This window comes from Ornithorhynchus anatinus, chromosome 18 (assembly GCF_004115215.2).
Source record: "Ornithorhynchus anatinus isolate Pmale09 chromosome 18, mOrnAna1.pri.v4, whole genome shotgun sequence".
Taxonomy (NCBI): Eukaryota; Metazoa; Chordata; class Mammalia; order Monotremata; family Ornithorhynchidae; genus Ornithorhynchus; species Ornithorhynchus anatinus.
The window spans coordinates 10,794,759-10,809,459 of NC_041745.1; the positions used below are offsets into that span (position 1 = coordinate 10,794,759).

General features: G+C 47.6%; 1 protein-coding gene across 6 annotated transcripts in view; it reads left to right on the forward strand.

Moving 5' to 3' along the window:
- BCOR (BCL6 corepressor) overlaps positions 1 to 14,701 on the forward strand; it is a 110,258-nt gene that overhangs the window by 90,476 nt on the left and 5,081 nt on the right. For all 6 annotated transcript variants that reach the window (XM_029083093.1, XM_029083092.1, XM_029083091.2 and 3 more), the window contains one exon: positions 7,237 to 7,403. In XM_029083093.1, coding sequence (XP_028938926.1) covers positions 7,237 to 7,403 — 167 coding nt within the window. The remainder of the gene's footprint in view (positions 1 to 7,236; positions 7,404 to 14,701) is intronic.

Sequence of the window (14,701 nt, forward strand, 5' to 3'; positions counted from 1 at the left end):
CCCAACCCAATGTGCTCCGCCACTTGTCCGCTGTGCGACCTTGGGCGAGTCACTGAACGTCTGGGCCTCAGTTACTTCATCTGTAAAATGTGGATTAAGACTGTGAGCCCCACTTGGGACAGGGACTGGGCCCAGCCTAATTAGCTTGTATTCATCTCAGCGCTTAGAAGAACGCTTGACACGTAGTAAGCACTTAACAAATACCTTCACTTATTATACTATTATTATATCCACTCCAGTGCTTAGTACAGTGCCTGGCACATAGTAAGCACCTAACAAATACCACAATTGTCATTCTTCACACTGAGGACCCAGTTCCTCCAGCACTGTGTAGTTGGAATGGATCTCCCGGCCCCACCTCCTCCTCCTTTGACCAAGCCCCTCATCCTGTCTGTTCCCCAGCTTCCTGCATCATTTACATGTAAACAGGAGAAGCGAGAAGGGGGAGTGTTGAAGAAGCCCACCCTGTCCTCCACCCTGAAGCCCTTGGGCTCTGAGGCTCTGTGTTAAACAATGGTGTCGATCACTGTATTTATTGAGCGCCTACTGAGTGCTAAGCACTTTTCTGAGGGCCTGGCATTCTTTTCTCCTCACCTCTCTCCTCCCCACCGTGATCTGAATGGCAATGAAACTCCCCCCAGGGAATTTCCCTTGAAGTTGGGTGGTGAAAATGAAATCAGCAAAGCGCCTCAGTTTGGGGAAGCCTGAGCTCTTGAATTGTCTTGCATTCAAAGCAGAACATCTTCATTATCTTACTATCATTGTCAGAGGTATTTGAGAGCAGGGTGGGCTCATGGAAAGAACACAGGCCCGGGAGGCAGAGGGCTCCCGGCTCCTCCACTTGTGTGACCTTGGCCAAGTCACTTAACTTCCGCAGTTCCCTCATCTGCAAAATGTCCCCAGTGCCTGGTCTCCCACGACTTAGACTCTGAGTCCTATTTTGTGTCTATCCCAGCGCTTAGTACAGCACCGTTTTAATGGTATTCGTTAAGCGCTTACTGTGTACTACTGTACTACTCTCTAGGGTATATCCAAGTAAATCAGGTTGGACAGAGTCCCTGTCCCACGTGGGGCTAACAGTCGAAATCCCCATTTTACAGATCAGGCACAGTCAAGTAAAGTGACTTAAGAAGCTCACCCTTTGTTCAACTATGACTTCATTTTCCTCGATTTTTGTCGAACGTAACCAAAGCTTCGAATCTCCTAGTAAGGATCCGGCTGTCCTTGGGATGTTTGCCTTGCCTGGAATTTATGTTAGAGGACTCTGTGTTTGTGGAGTGTGTAAGTGTAGAAAGTTGAAATTGAGTTAACTTTGAAGACGGCCACCCTCAAACCTGAATTTTGGCCTGGCGGACTGGACTGGAAGTCCATTAGTTAGGTCTGGGGGGATTCTCTCCCTTTGCAATCTCTCCCCATCCCTTCCTCCCTCTGGACCCTTGCCTCCCCTCTCCCCCAAACAGTGTTGGCTGCAGATTGCGGGGGAGGGGGAGGTCAGAGGGGTGTGTCAACCAAACTTCTAGGCTCTTTGGAGCCAGAGGGGAGATTTTTTTGCAGGAACATAAATTTAATAATGATAATAATAATGGTATTTGTTAAGCGCTTACTGTGTATCAAGCACTGCTATAAGCGCTGGGGTAGATACAAGGTAATCAGGTTTTCCTACGTGGGGCTCACAGTCTTAATCCCCATTTTACAGATGAAGTAACTGAAGCACAGAGAATAATAATGTTGGTATTTGTTAAGCGCTTACTATGTGCCGAGCACTGTTCTAAGCGCTGGGGTAGATACAGAGTAATCAGGTTGTCCCACGTGAGGCTCACAGTTAATCCCCATTTTACAGATGAGGTAACTGAGGCACAGAGAAGGTAAGAGACTTGCCCACGGTCACACAGCTGACAAGTGGCAGAGCTGGGATTCAAACTCATGACCTCTGATTCCCAAGCCCGTGCTCTTTCCACTGAGCCATGCTGCTTCATAATTTTGGAATTTGTTAAGCGCTAAGGAATCTTCACTGTAAGGGAAAAGTTAGCTCGATGAGTTTTGTCGAAGTTAAAAGGAATCTAGAGAAGTTAAAAGGAATCTAGAGGGTGAAGCGGTGCATTTTTTCAATAATTAGGAAACTGGATGAAAGGACTTGATGAAGATCCTATACAATTTGAGTAATCTCTGATCAGATATGGTGATTTATGCTCCTCCTGCCTCAGGCTGTTTGCCCTGAGTGGGTTTTTTCTTCCTGGTCCATGTGCCCCAAGGAGCTGTTTGGCTTGGCTAGGTGTGGCACAAATCCCCGAGAATAGCCTGGGAGGCAGAAGACCTGGGTTCTAATCCTGGCTCCATCACTAGTTTGTTGCGTGGCCACGGGCAGGTCACTTTACGCCTCCCGGGCTCAGTTCCCTCAACTGTAAAATGGGGATCGAGACTGTGAGCCCTATGTGGACAGGGACTGTTTCTGACCCAATAGTCTCATATCTATCCCAGTGCTTAGTACAGTACCTGACACATAGTAAGTGCTTAACAAATAACAACAACAACAAAACAACAAAATTGCTGCCCTTTTCTGCTACTCTGTTTCAAGTGGCAGGGTTCTTCTCTTCCATCCCCTTCCCCGGGAAAGGAAAGGGTCCAGGACTGTTTCTGCATAGGACCACCTGACCCGACTTCTTATGCTATTTTTATTTTTTTATGGTACCTGTCAAGTGTGTCCTATGTGCCGGGCACTGTACTAAGCACTGAGGTAGATCCAAGGTTGTCAGGTAGCACACGGTCCCTGTCCCTCATGGGCCTCTCTCAGTCTTAATCCCTATTTTACAGTGAGGTAACTGTGGCACAGAGAAGTGACTGCCCAAGGGTCACGCAGACAAGTGGAGTTGGAATTAGAACCCAAGTCCATCTGGTCTCTCTGTCTTCTTCCCCCTCTTCTTCCTCAGCACACCCCCCCCCCCCCCCAAAGTCTCCCATTGTTCCCGTCTATGCTGTGTTTGTGGCTGGCGGTTTGAGTAGAGAAAGGAGAAATCAGGAGGTGACGATGTTCAGATCCTGACGTATGCGGGATCTTGAATTATTTGGCGATGTCTTTAAGACGTGATTTTTTTTATATGCCATTAAATTTACTGCTACATTCCCATTTCCTGTGCAGTTGGAATTTAATTCCTGACGTTATTTTCATTTTGGCAGTAAACAAAGAATAAATACATTATATGCAAATAAGCTTGTAACAGTATAGCGACAAAATGGCTCAGGTAGTTTTTTAAAGCAGAACTGGTTGGATGCCTTAAAATGGGTTTCCGTGTTTGAGGACAACTTCGAAGAGTTTCTTGTGGCTTGATTTGAAGCGTCATTTATGTCGGGAAGCTGGTAGGGATGGAGATGTTGAGGGCTATTTAGAGTAAAATCAAAGGGCAGTTGGTTTACCCAGTGAATAAGGGGGTGTGATAGTTTGAGTGGAGCCCAGTACAGCTAATCAGTTTCTGCCCTCTAATCTGGGGAACGCTAGTCTACCAACTCTGTTCTATTGTACTCTTCCCGGCGCTTAGTACAGTGCTCTGCATACAGTAAGCGCTCAGTAAATATGATTGATATGCCAGTATTTACTATTCAGCAGAATAAACTACTACCAGTAGGGAGGCAATAGGTAACTAATCCTGGCTCTGCCATGTGTCTGCTGTGTGGCCTTGGGCAGGTCACTTCACTTCTCTGTGCCTCAGTTACCTAGACTGTGAGCCCCATGTGGGATAGGAACTGTGTCCAACCCGATTTAGTTATCTTAGTACAGCGCTTAGTACAGCACCTGGCACATAGTAAGCATTTAACAAATGCCATTGTTATTATAACTGGATCTCAAATTGAACGGAACACACCCCCTCTCTTCAGACCCTGTTTCATCTAGATTCCCGCAAATAGGTACAACAGGAACAGCCCCAGTGAGGAAGAGTTATAGCTTCTCTGCCTCACACCGCCTCCCTCTCCCTTCTGTGGTGAGGGTTTGGAACTCAGGAATCTCAAAGGAGCGGGTGCCACCACATGCTTGGGCACTTAGTGGTGAGGGCGAAATTTTCTACGAATTAAATAAATCAAGTTTCAGAAAAAGTTAATGAGGCATTTAATTAATTAACAATGTCGGGTTTTATGGTCTTTATGGTTACGTTTTGTGGCTAATGGCATTCTTGCTTCCAGCCTCTTGGCATTGGAAGCATCCAACAAAAAAAAAAAATTAGATTTTTTTTTTTAAGCTCATGAGCCGGTGCTCCGTCTTCTTTGTTCGTTTTTGGAAAATGAATAAAAAATAGCCCAAGAATACACATTTTTTTTAAACCCTACCTGTTATAATTTATTCCTCTCAGACTGCTCTTAATTCAAAGAAGGACTCAGTAAGGACTGTTACCCCTTTACCATTTGGGTTAACATTTTCGCTCCTTATTAGTAACCCGATAGGACCGAATTGCATTGATTATGACCTGTGAGCTTAGCAAACTCCGCACATTCGTTCCATTTAAGAGAGCAACACAGAAGGCCTTCCAGCATTTCCCTTTAACTCAACCTTTAAGATAAAGAGAAATCGAAATGTCTCATTCGGCAGAACTTTCCAGTTAGGGGATGGTGAGGCTAAAGAAACTCTCTAATCTGCCGTCACCTACTAAGTATAGCCAACCTTTCTTGGTGGGCCTAGGAATTTCAGGTAAAGGCTGTAGTCTCGCAACTAATTTTGGCCCGCCGGAATTATTAATAGGAACAATTAAGCTCTTGGTTGGAAAGACACCAGGATGCGGGGAACTGGGTAAATTGATCTGTGCAGCAGAGGTAAATGGCTCGAGCGAGCACTTGATTCCAGGGTCTCGTGACCGGGTTCTTGCCCTGGCTAACACATCAGCTAAGCATCAGCTCTCTGCTTTCCGCTTTCCACTGTCGTCGGGTGAGCGAGAACCCGTTAAAGGAACAGCTTCCATGCTGTATCCTAGTTACCAATTCTCAGGTCGGGTTTATTAAGAGCCCAGATTATTGCGGACCTTCCGGTAGGTTGGAAACCGAATGAATAAACGCCTTCTCGCCCGGCGACTTTATGCTTCCTCCCCTGCTCCGGAACGGCTGCTCGAATGAGCCGTCAAAGAGCCTCAAGGGTAAGCCAGAGGAAATTCCTCGATTTTGCGTTTCAAAAAGGAGTAGCCGTTGCCTGTCGGCACGCCCCCTGCCCCGTCCTCCTCTGGGTCCGTCCCAACATCCACAGAGATTTTTTCATCCACCTCAGATCAGTCTCTCAATCAGTGGTATTTATTGAGCGCTTACCTCAAGCAGAGCACCGGACTAAGCGTCTGGGAGAGGACAAGACAACAGAGGAGGTTGACGCGATCCCAGATCCGAGAATGGGCCGCCTGCGTAGTCAAGCGGGAAGCAGCGTGAAAAAAGCCCAGGCCCGGGAGTCAGAAGGACCTGGGTTCTAATCCTGGCTCCGCCATTTGCTGGCTTTGTGACCTTGGGCAAGTCACTTCACTTCTTTCGGCCTCAGTTCTCTCAACTGCAAAATGGGGGTTAAGAGTGTGATCCCTTTGTGGGACAACCTGATTAGCTTGGATCTACCCTAGCGCTTTGTACAGTGCCTGGCACATAGTAAGCACTCAAAAAAAAAGTGTTTCCGATCCGGCCTGTCCGCTTTGAGGCTGGCCCATCGAGGGTGGATGGGCGGGGGGTGGACCGAGGAGCAGAAGTCAGTCCTTTATGGCCAGGGGTTTTGACTGTGAGCTGAATTGCACTGCTGTGTCCACACTACACCATCCCCACTGAGTTCTAGAAACCTGACAGCTCTCTGCTGGGCGTTACTTGTTGGAAAATACCGTAATGTGTTTCCTGACAGCAAACATTGTTCTGTGTGTTTGAAAACTTTATTAATCAAGGCAATAAAACATGAAATAAATTACTGCTCCGCTTCCAAGGAACGGTTCATATTAATATTTTAACACTCCAAGGAAGTAAGATTAATAACAGTAATGCCAATGCAAACTATTTACCCAGAGCAAATTCCGAAAAGGGGGAAAAAACATAGTTTTATTTAGTCCCTGAAATGTGTACGTTGCATTGCTATATATGTGTCTCTTGATTGGGCTGAGTAAATAGGAAAGATTCCATTGCTTCAGCATGGGGAAGGAGGGGCTCAAGAACTTATGGAGCTCTTGCTGTGTGCAGAGGAATGTACCAGGCACTTGGGAGACGAGCTGACGTAGAAAAGACGACGCACGTGCACGCACACGTCCCCCCACACGTCCCCCCACCCCCAAATGAGCCTGCAATTACTATTTGCCGGGCACTGTTCTAAGCGCGTAGATACAAGCTAATCAGGCTGGACCCGATCCATGTCCCACATAAGGTTCCCAGTCTTATTCCCCCTTTGACAGATGAGGTAACTGAGGCACAGAAAAGTGAAGTGACTTGCCCATGGTCCCACTGCAGACTAGTGGCAGAGTCAGGATTAGAACCCAGCTCCTTCTGACGCCCAGGCCTGGGCTTTAACCACTGGGCCACGCTGCTGCCCGTGGCTTGTAATGGGAGAAGCCAAGCACACCCAAATCGCATATGCTATAGTTCAAAGGTAGAGAGCAGTTAGAAATAATAAGCCCAAGGGCTAGATGAACGATACATAAGCCGGTTAACATTTAAGAAGTCTTGGAGCTGTGGGAGGTTAGGGGAAACAGGGCCTCAAAGTAATTATTTATAAGTTAAGCACTTACCATGTGCTAAGCGCTAGGATAGGTGCAAGAGAATCAGGTCTGACACAGTTCCTGTTCCGCATCTAAGTAAGGTGGGGAAGAAGAGGTATTAATATCCCCATTTTACAGATGAGGAAGCCGAGGCACAGAGATGTTCAGTATCCTGAAGAGTTTCGGTTATGGCTTGGTAACGCAGAGTAGGGAAGGTGTGCAGTGGCAATAATGACATGAGCTGGGGGTGGAGGATAGATAACAGAGGAGGGACAGGAACTATGACCTATCTGGTCACAGTGCTTAGGACAGTGCTTGGCACAGAGTAAGCTCTAGTAAGTGCTTAGAAAATACCGTTAACTGTATTATTATTACCACTTTATAATAAGGATGTGCTGAACGCAGCCCCACCCCTCCATCCCAAAAGCGTTGGTTCTTCCCAAGCCAGAAGCTTGGTCTACGTTTGTCATCGAGCCATCCCAGTTTTGCATGCCGAAGACCTCCATAGGAAGGAGTAAAGATCTTCTCTTTTCTCCCCCTTTCCTTCCAGGAAGTGGTCCTGTATTGTTTGGAAAACAAGGTCTGTGATGTAAATCACCGCGACAATGCTGGCTATTGTGCCCTGCACGAGGCCTGTGCCAGAGGCTGGCTGAACATCGTGCGCCATCTCCTTGAATACGGAGCCGACGTCAACTGCAGCGCACAGGACGGAACCAGGTGAGGCCCGCCAGAGCGATGGGACCGTGGTGGTGTGCGTTAAGCGCTTAACTGTCTGCCAAGTCCTGCGAGCTCTTGCAAAGCAACATGGCTTAGTGGTTGGAGCCCGGGCCTGAGAGTGAGGAGAACCTGGGTTCTAATCCCAGCTTCTCCTCTTGTCTTCTGGGTGACCTTGGGTAAGTCACTTCTTCTCTGGGCATCTCTTACTCATCTGGAAAATGGGGGTAAAGAGTGTGAGCCCCGTGTGGGTTGGGGACTATGTCCAACCTGAGTAGCTTGTATCTACTTCAGTGCTTAGAACAGTAGGTGGCACATAGTAAGCGCTTAACAAGTACCGTTGTTATTTTATATCATACTCTCCTGAGAGCTTAGTACAGTGCTCTGCACACAGCAAGTGCTCAATAAATACGATTGACTGCATTGGAATGGGTGCAAAATCATCAGTCCCTGTCCCACACGGGACTCACAGAGAGAGGGGGAGGATGGATATTTTGCTACCATTTTACAGATAAAGACCCCGAGGCTCAGCACAGTTAAGTGACTTGCTCAAGGTCACACTGCCGGCCAGCAGTGGAGACCGGATTAGAACTCGGGTCTCCTGACTCCCGGACCCCATACTGTCTCTACTGGGATGCGGAATTTGAAACCCGGACACCAGTGCCGGATCGAGAGTGGTGACGGGGCGTTTGTTTATCCAAAAGTCGGGGTCCTCCTTGGGTCTCCTGCCCTTTGGCTCTGAAAGTTCCAGCTTGCGGGTTGGCGTAGGAAACTTAAGAAGTCCTCAGAGGTTTCCGAAGTATGTTTCTTCACAGGAAGGGAGTGAACAATGTGCAACATATTTAGGGATTTATTAGAACCGTAAGCCAGCCGAGTTTGGGTGGATTCAACGTCTGTTGGGTCAAATCGAGTTGAACTGGTCATTTTGCTTCATCCTACGGTGTTAGAATGGGCAACGTGCTAGCCTTTGTCCACAGAGGACTCTTTCTTTAATCCCACGCTAGCGTCAGGGGCTTCTGGAAAGTTTCTTTTCAGTCGTGGATTCAGATTGTCTCTCGAAGAGCATTTGGCAGGGCTAAGGATGGACCCAGTCAGGATCCTTGAAGGAATGGGCCCGGTTTCTGAATTTAGGACATCTTCATCCCACCTCCCCTTCCCCTAAGAGAAATGCGCTGTGCTCGATAGCCGACTTTGTCTTGCCTTTTTGAAAAACTGTAAAGTTTAATAGTTTCTATGTAGTTCTCTACAGAATTTTATTTCCTGAAGCAGATAGATCTTTTGGCTACTCCCCGCTGCTTTCACAGGCCTTCCAAGCGTGCGGTCTGATCCCACCCCATTTTAGTTTCATTGTTTTGAAGGGTTCCTTTGGAATTGCCAGTCGAAGGTCACGGGAGCATGTTCAGAGCTGTTTCGCTTCTGCTGCTCTCTCATTTTAACGCCTCGGGTTCGTCGGAGTAAAGTTAGTTTTTTTCTCTCAAATGAGACCTGTCTTCTGACTCCCTATGCCCTGGGCCATGATTTCTAAAAGCTTTAGTGGAAGGTTGGACTCGCCAGCCAGCCCTCGGACAGGGATACCCAACCGCATCTGACCGGGTGGGACAGTTGCCTGGGCACGGCATGATGTGATACATTGTCCTTTTGGGATGCTGAGGTTTTTGGTTGGTGTTTTTTTGTTGTTGTTGTTTTTAGCACCAGTGAGTTTTGCACAGAAGTTCATACACGTACAGTGCAAAAAATGAGAAGCCTTGTGGCCTAGCAGCGGGCCTGGGAGTCAGAAGGACCTGCGTCCTAATCCCTGGCTCCACCACTTGTCCGCTGCCTTACCTTGGGTGAGTCACTTTACTTCTCTGTGCCTCAGTTCCCTCATCTGTCAAATGCTGAAGACGACTGAGAGCCCCCTGTGGGACATGGACTGTGTTCAACCAGATTAGCTAATCTCTACCCCAGTGATTAGCACAGTGCCCGGCAAATACCTGAAAAAAAACCACCAAATGCATCACACATGCATGGCAGTGCATGTAGTTGCTGAGGGACCCTGGAGACACACCAATCAGGACCTGGAAATTTCTGGGAAAACAATAATCGTGACATTCGTTAAGCGCTTACTACGTGCCGGGCATTGTACTTAGCGCTGGGGTGGATACAAGCAAATCGGGTCAGACACAGTCCCTGCCAGCATAAGCCTTGGAGTCTTAATCCCCGTTTTGCAATTGAGATAACTGAGACACAGAGAAGTGAAATGACTTGCTCAAGGCCATTCGGCAGGAAAGTGGCAGAGCCGGGAATGGGGGCCCTGTCCAAGAACGAGGCCTGGGCAGATGTAAGACTTTGTCAGGAGCGATTGACCTTCCCTGTGATTGATGCGGGCAGTTTCAGTTGGGGACGATACAGTCGGGCCCCTCCTCTGACTCTCTCTTGGGCAAAGGCAGGTGCTGTGGTTTGACTAGCTGGAAGTGGAGACCATAGGCGTCCAAATTGGTCTTGCCCCCTAGAGTTCAAATCCAAGTCAAAACCATCCAAGGAAATGTCTCTGTCTGGTCAGAAGGACCTGGGTTCTAAACCCAGCTCCGCCACTTGTCTGCTGTGCGACCTTGGATAAGTCACTTCATTTCTCTCGGCCTCAGTTCCCTCATCTGGAAAATGGGGATTAAGATTGTGAGTCCCAAGTAGGACAGAAACGGTGTCCAACTCGAGTAGCTGAGTAGCTTGTATCTACCCCCGCGCTTAGAACAGCACTTGACACACAGTAAGTGCTCAACAAATACCATCACTACCCAAGGAATCTTTTTTGTTATCTGGTTGGCTCCTCCGGCCCCGTGAAAGAAAAGGGGTCAGGGAAAGGAATTGTGTACTCCACCTTGCCTCTGAGATCTTTAGTTCCTTGCTTCCTTTCTCCTGCCTTTAGAGCACTTATCAGATGCTAAACAATATATGGGTCTTAACTGGTGGGTGTTTGTGTTGCTTTTCCTGGATTGGGGGACTCCCAGCTATATCCCAGCCAAACATTTACCGTGATTCTTGCCATTTCCCTTAGATAATAATAATTTTAGTATTTGTTAAATGCCCACTATGTGCCAAGCACTGTTCTAAGCACTGAGGTAGATACAAGGTGACCAGGTTGGACACAGTTCCTGTCCCACATGGGGCTAACAGTCTTAATCTCCATTTTCCAGATGAGGCTTAGAGAAATGAAGTGACTTGCCCAAGGCCACACAGCAGATAAGTGGTGGAGTCAATATCAGAACCCACGTCCTCTGACTCGCAGACCCCTGCTCTTGCCATTAGGCCATGCTGCTTCTCAGTTCCGCCTCAACGCTGGAGTCGGGGATCTGGGTCTCTGAGCAGGACCGGTGGGAAGGAGCAGAGGAGAGAAAAAGGATCGACTGACAGGCCGATCAAAATTTTAAATTTGGAAACGTCCAGAGATCTAACGTTTATGGGTCAGGGCACGTTGCTATATGGCCTTCCTGATGATCACACTCTCGGGGAGGGGGTGATTCCAGGTGTCAACAACGCGCAGGGCGACGGCTTCCATTCCATCTGTGATTTTGGTCGTCAGGTTCATCTGTGGGGTCATTGGCCACCGCAGCCATTTTGCGAACGATCATGTGACTGGTATCTACAGGGGGGTTGGTCTTTTCTTTTTTTTTAATGGACTTTTTTAAGCACAAACTATGTGCCAGGTACGATACTACACGCTGGGATAGATACAAGATAATCTTGTCCCACCTAGGGCTCACAGTCTTAATCCCCATTTTACAGATGTGGTAATTGGGGCACAGAGAAATTGAGTGACTTGCCCATAGTCACACAGCAGACAAGTGACAGAGCCAGGATTAGAATCCTGGTCCTCTGACCACCAGACCGTGCTGCGTCCCAAAGTGCCAGAGTGGGGGGACTCACCTTTTCATCCTCGTTAATCAAATTAGCTTCCATCTGGGCTCTTTTTGCCTCCGACCATTTTCCCTCTGCTAGCTGGAGAAAAACCTGGCCCAGAGGGGCAGGTTGGTGGCCGGACTCTGAACTGTGCGTTCTGAGATTTCAAGCAAATGAGGCCATAGCACAGATCGACTCACCGCTCACTCCATTCTCCTTCCGGCATTTGGGTAGGCAAAACATGGCCGTATTCCCCGGAGCTTGGTTTTTCTCATTCGCTCTCATGTCCGAAAAGAAAGCTGTTCAGAAGAAGTAAAGGAACCTGGTGCGGAGACAGCTTGGCTTATTTCCCATCCCTGCCTGCCAGTTCAGGGGCCGGCTGAGGAGGTAGCCAGCTGAGGCCAGAGGGCTGGACCTTCAGAAATGGCCTAGTCACACACACCGCCTGGAGGCCTTCAGCCCCAGCGAACCATGTGGTTTTCCAGAGGTTAAAGTGTCCCGTTGTGCAGAGTTTTATGGCTGAGGAAGTTTTCTTTCCCTTTTTGTACCGTCTGATGCTCAAGTAGCAGAGTTTTCACGGTGCCTAGGAGCTGCGAGGTTTGGTGCCCTATGGCTAGATATCTAATGGGAAAGTTGCCTTAATCCCTTTATAATGTCACACGGAAAGTGTGTCTTTCTGCAGTTTGTTGTTCAGTCGGTCTCTCACACCGCTCAGTGATGTTCCTTTGTCTAATAGTAATTGTGGTACTGGTTTAGTGTTATGCAGGCATTGTGCTAAGCACCTGGGTCAGTACATGAGATTTGGGTCAGTCACAGTCTCTGTCCTGCTTGGGGTTCACTGTCTAAGAGGGAGGGAGAACAGGCACTGAACTCCCATTTTACAGATGAGGAAACCGAACCTCAGAGGTGTTAGATAACTTTCCCGAAGTCACTTGGCAGGAAAGTGGTGGGAGCTGGGATTAGAACCCAGGCCTGTGCTCTTTCCATTAGGCCACGCGGCCTCTTATAGACGCCCATTCCCCGAGCCAAGGAGGGAAGAGAGGAAGGCAGAAAGAAAGGAAGGAAGGGAGGGAGGGAAGGAAAGAGGGAGGAAAGCTTTTTTCCTGCAAATGTTTTCATTGGAAACCTATCCTATCATTGAAGGTAGAAATTGGCTTTAAAAGATTCCAATTCACACCCCAAATCATTGAATAAAACCAAAATGTTGGAAGCGTAATTAAAAAACACAAAAGTCAACCGTCCCGTGAGATAAATACGTCTCTGGATGTGGAGAAACATGACACTCCTGTTTGCCAGGAGGGTCCTCTGAACTACAAGGCCATTGTTGGAACATATTCCATTTGGGAGTAAATGTAAAACCCCTTTCCTGAATTACTGGCTAATCAAAAATTGTTTGGAAAGGGGTCAGAACAGCATTAGCTTCTAGGAGGTAGAATGTAGAGCTGCTAAGAGTCTTAAAAATCAATTCTCCCGCAGAACCCCCTATAAATAATAGTACAGGCTATGCTTAAAGAAGTCTGATCATTTGAAATGGCTTTTATCTTTCAGTAAGGAGGATGCACCCCCCCCCCAACTCTCTGTCACTTACACAGGCATTTTTTTTTTTCAAATGGTATTTGTTGATAATAATAATGGTGTTTGTTAAGTGCTTACTATGTGCCAGGCACTATACTAAGCACTGGGGTAAACACAATATGATTGGGTTGGATACAGTCCCCGTCCCACACGGGGCTCAAAGGCTTAATCCTCATTTGACAGATGAGGGAACTCAGTCCTAGAGAAGTGAAGTGGCTTGTCCAAGGTCACCCAGCAGACAAGTGGTAGAGATGGGATTGGAACTCAGGTCCTTCTGACTCCCAGTCCCGTCTCTAGCCACTAGACCACCTTGCTTCCCAAGCGCTCAGTGTAGTATTCTGCACCCAATAGGCACTCAATAAATACCACTGATTAGGGGGCTGATGGTATTTTTTGGATGCTTGTGATTTCAAGTGCTCTGCACAAGGTAAGCGCTCAGTAAATACGATTGTCTGAATTAATATTAATGGGTCTACAGTGGCAGTAAGCTTCATGAGACAAGCCATTCTGTTTTTAAAAAATGGAGCCAGAAAAAGAATTTTGGAGATTCCAGGTATACAATATACCATTTCTTGGGTTCCAAGAAATGCATTCAGTCAAATTTATTGAGCGCTTACTGCGTGCAAAGCACTGTGCTATGCGCTTGGGACAGTACATTATAACAGTAAACAGACGCATTCCCCATCTACAGCAGATCTTATAGTCTAGAGACAAGCCTCTACTCACCTCCCGTAGACTTTCAAATCTTTTCTCCCGAGTAGTACCAATGGTATTTGTTAACCGCTTACGGTGTGCCAGGCACTACACTAAGCGCTGAGGCACTGAGTACTCCAGGTGGAACCTTTAGTCTATTTCTCCTTCCTGTTCATTCATTTTTTTACTTTCGGGTCTTGAGGAAGGTGACGCTGGGAGAAGCAGCGTGGCGCAGTGGAAAGAGCACGGGCTTTGGAGTCAGGGCTCAGGAGTTCGAATCCCAGCTCTGCCACTTGTCAGCTGTGTGACTGTGGGCAAGTCACTTAACTTCTCTGGGCCTCAGTTCCCTCAACTGTAAAATGGGGATTAAGACTGTGAGCCCCACGTGGGACAACCTGATTCCCCTGTGTTTACCCCAGCGCTTAGAACAGTGCTCGGCACATAGTAAGCGCTTAACAAATACCAACATTATTATTACATTTCCCAAGAGAACCAGGTGGAGGGGACTCCCGGACCTGACTTCATCTTTGTGGTTCATTAGGTTGGAGGCCTAAGGGTTTGGCGACCGTCTTGCTCCTCCAGGCCCTTTTGGTGTCTTAGAATTAATTATGATCTGGGCGGTCACTGGGCTGGTGCTGTGTCCCCTGACTAATGCCCTCAGGCTAGGGGCACGGTCTCAGGGAGGGCTCCCAGGAGGGATTTGCTATGATTGACACCTAGAGGATTTCCATGACCTCTTTGAAAATGTCACTTTTCTCTTTCGAAAAAAGGATTAGGTGTCCGGACCAAGCAGTGTCTGGCTTGGTCTATCGTCCCGTTAAGTAGATGCCTCCTTAATTTCGTCTGTAAAATTGGCCGCCCCAGGGGAAACCTTGAAATAATAAGAGTTTGGGGGACTTCCCCCGCAAAAAATTCAGGTTATAAGAGGTACCTGCGTCAATCAGAGATGTTTCTCACACCCAAGTACGGCAGTTGTGCCTTTGTTTCCGCTTGCGAAAACGAGGCTTTCACTACTACCTCATATAGATGGTGTTTCTTTTTCCATTCGTTCACATGTGCAACAAATTATTGACCGCCAGGAAACCAGTGGTTTCAGCATCAACATATTCAGTCATCGAGTGTTACATCATCAACATGCCAAATGTTGACCCAGCTAA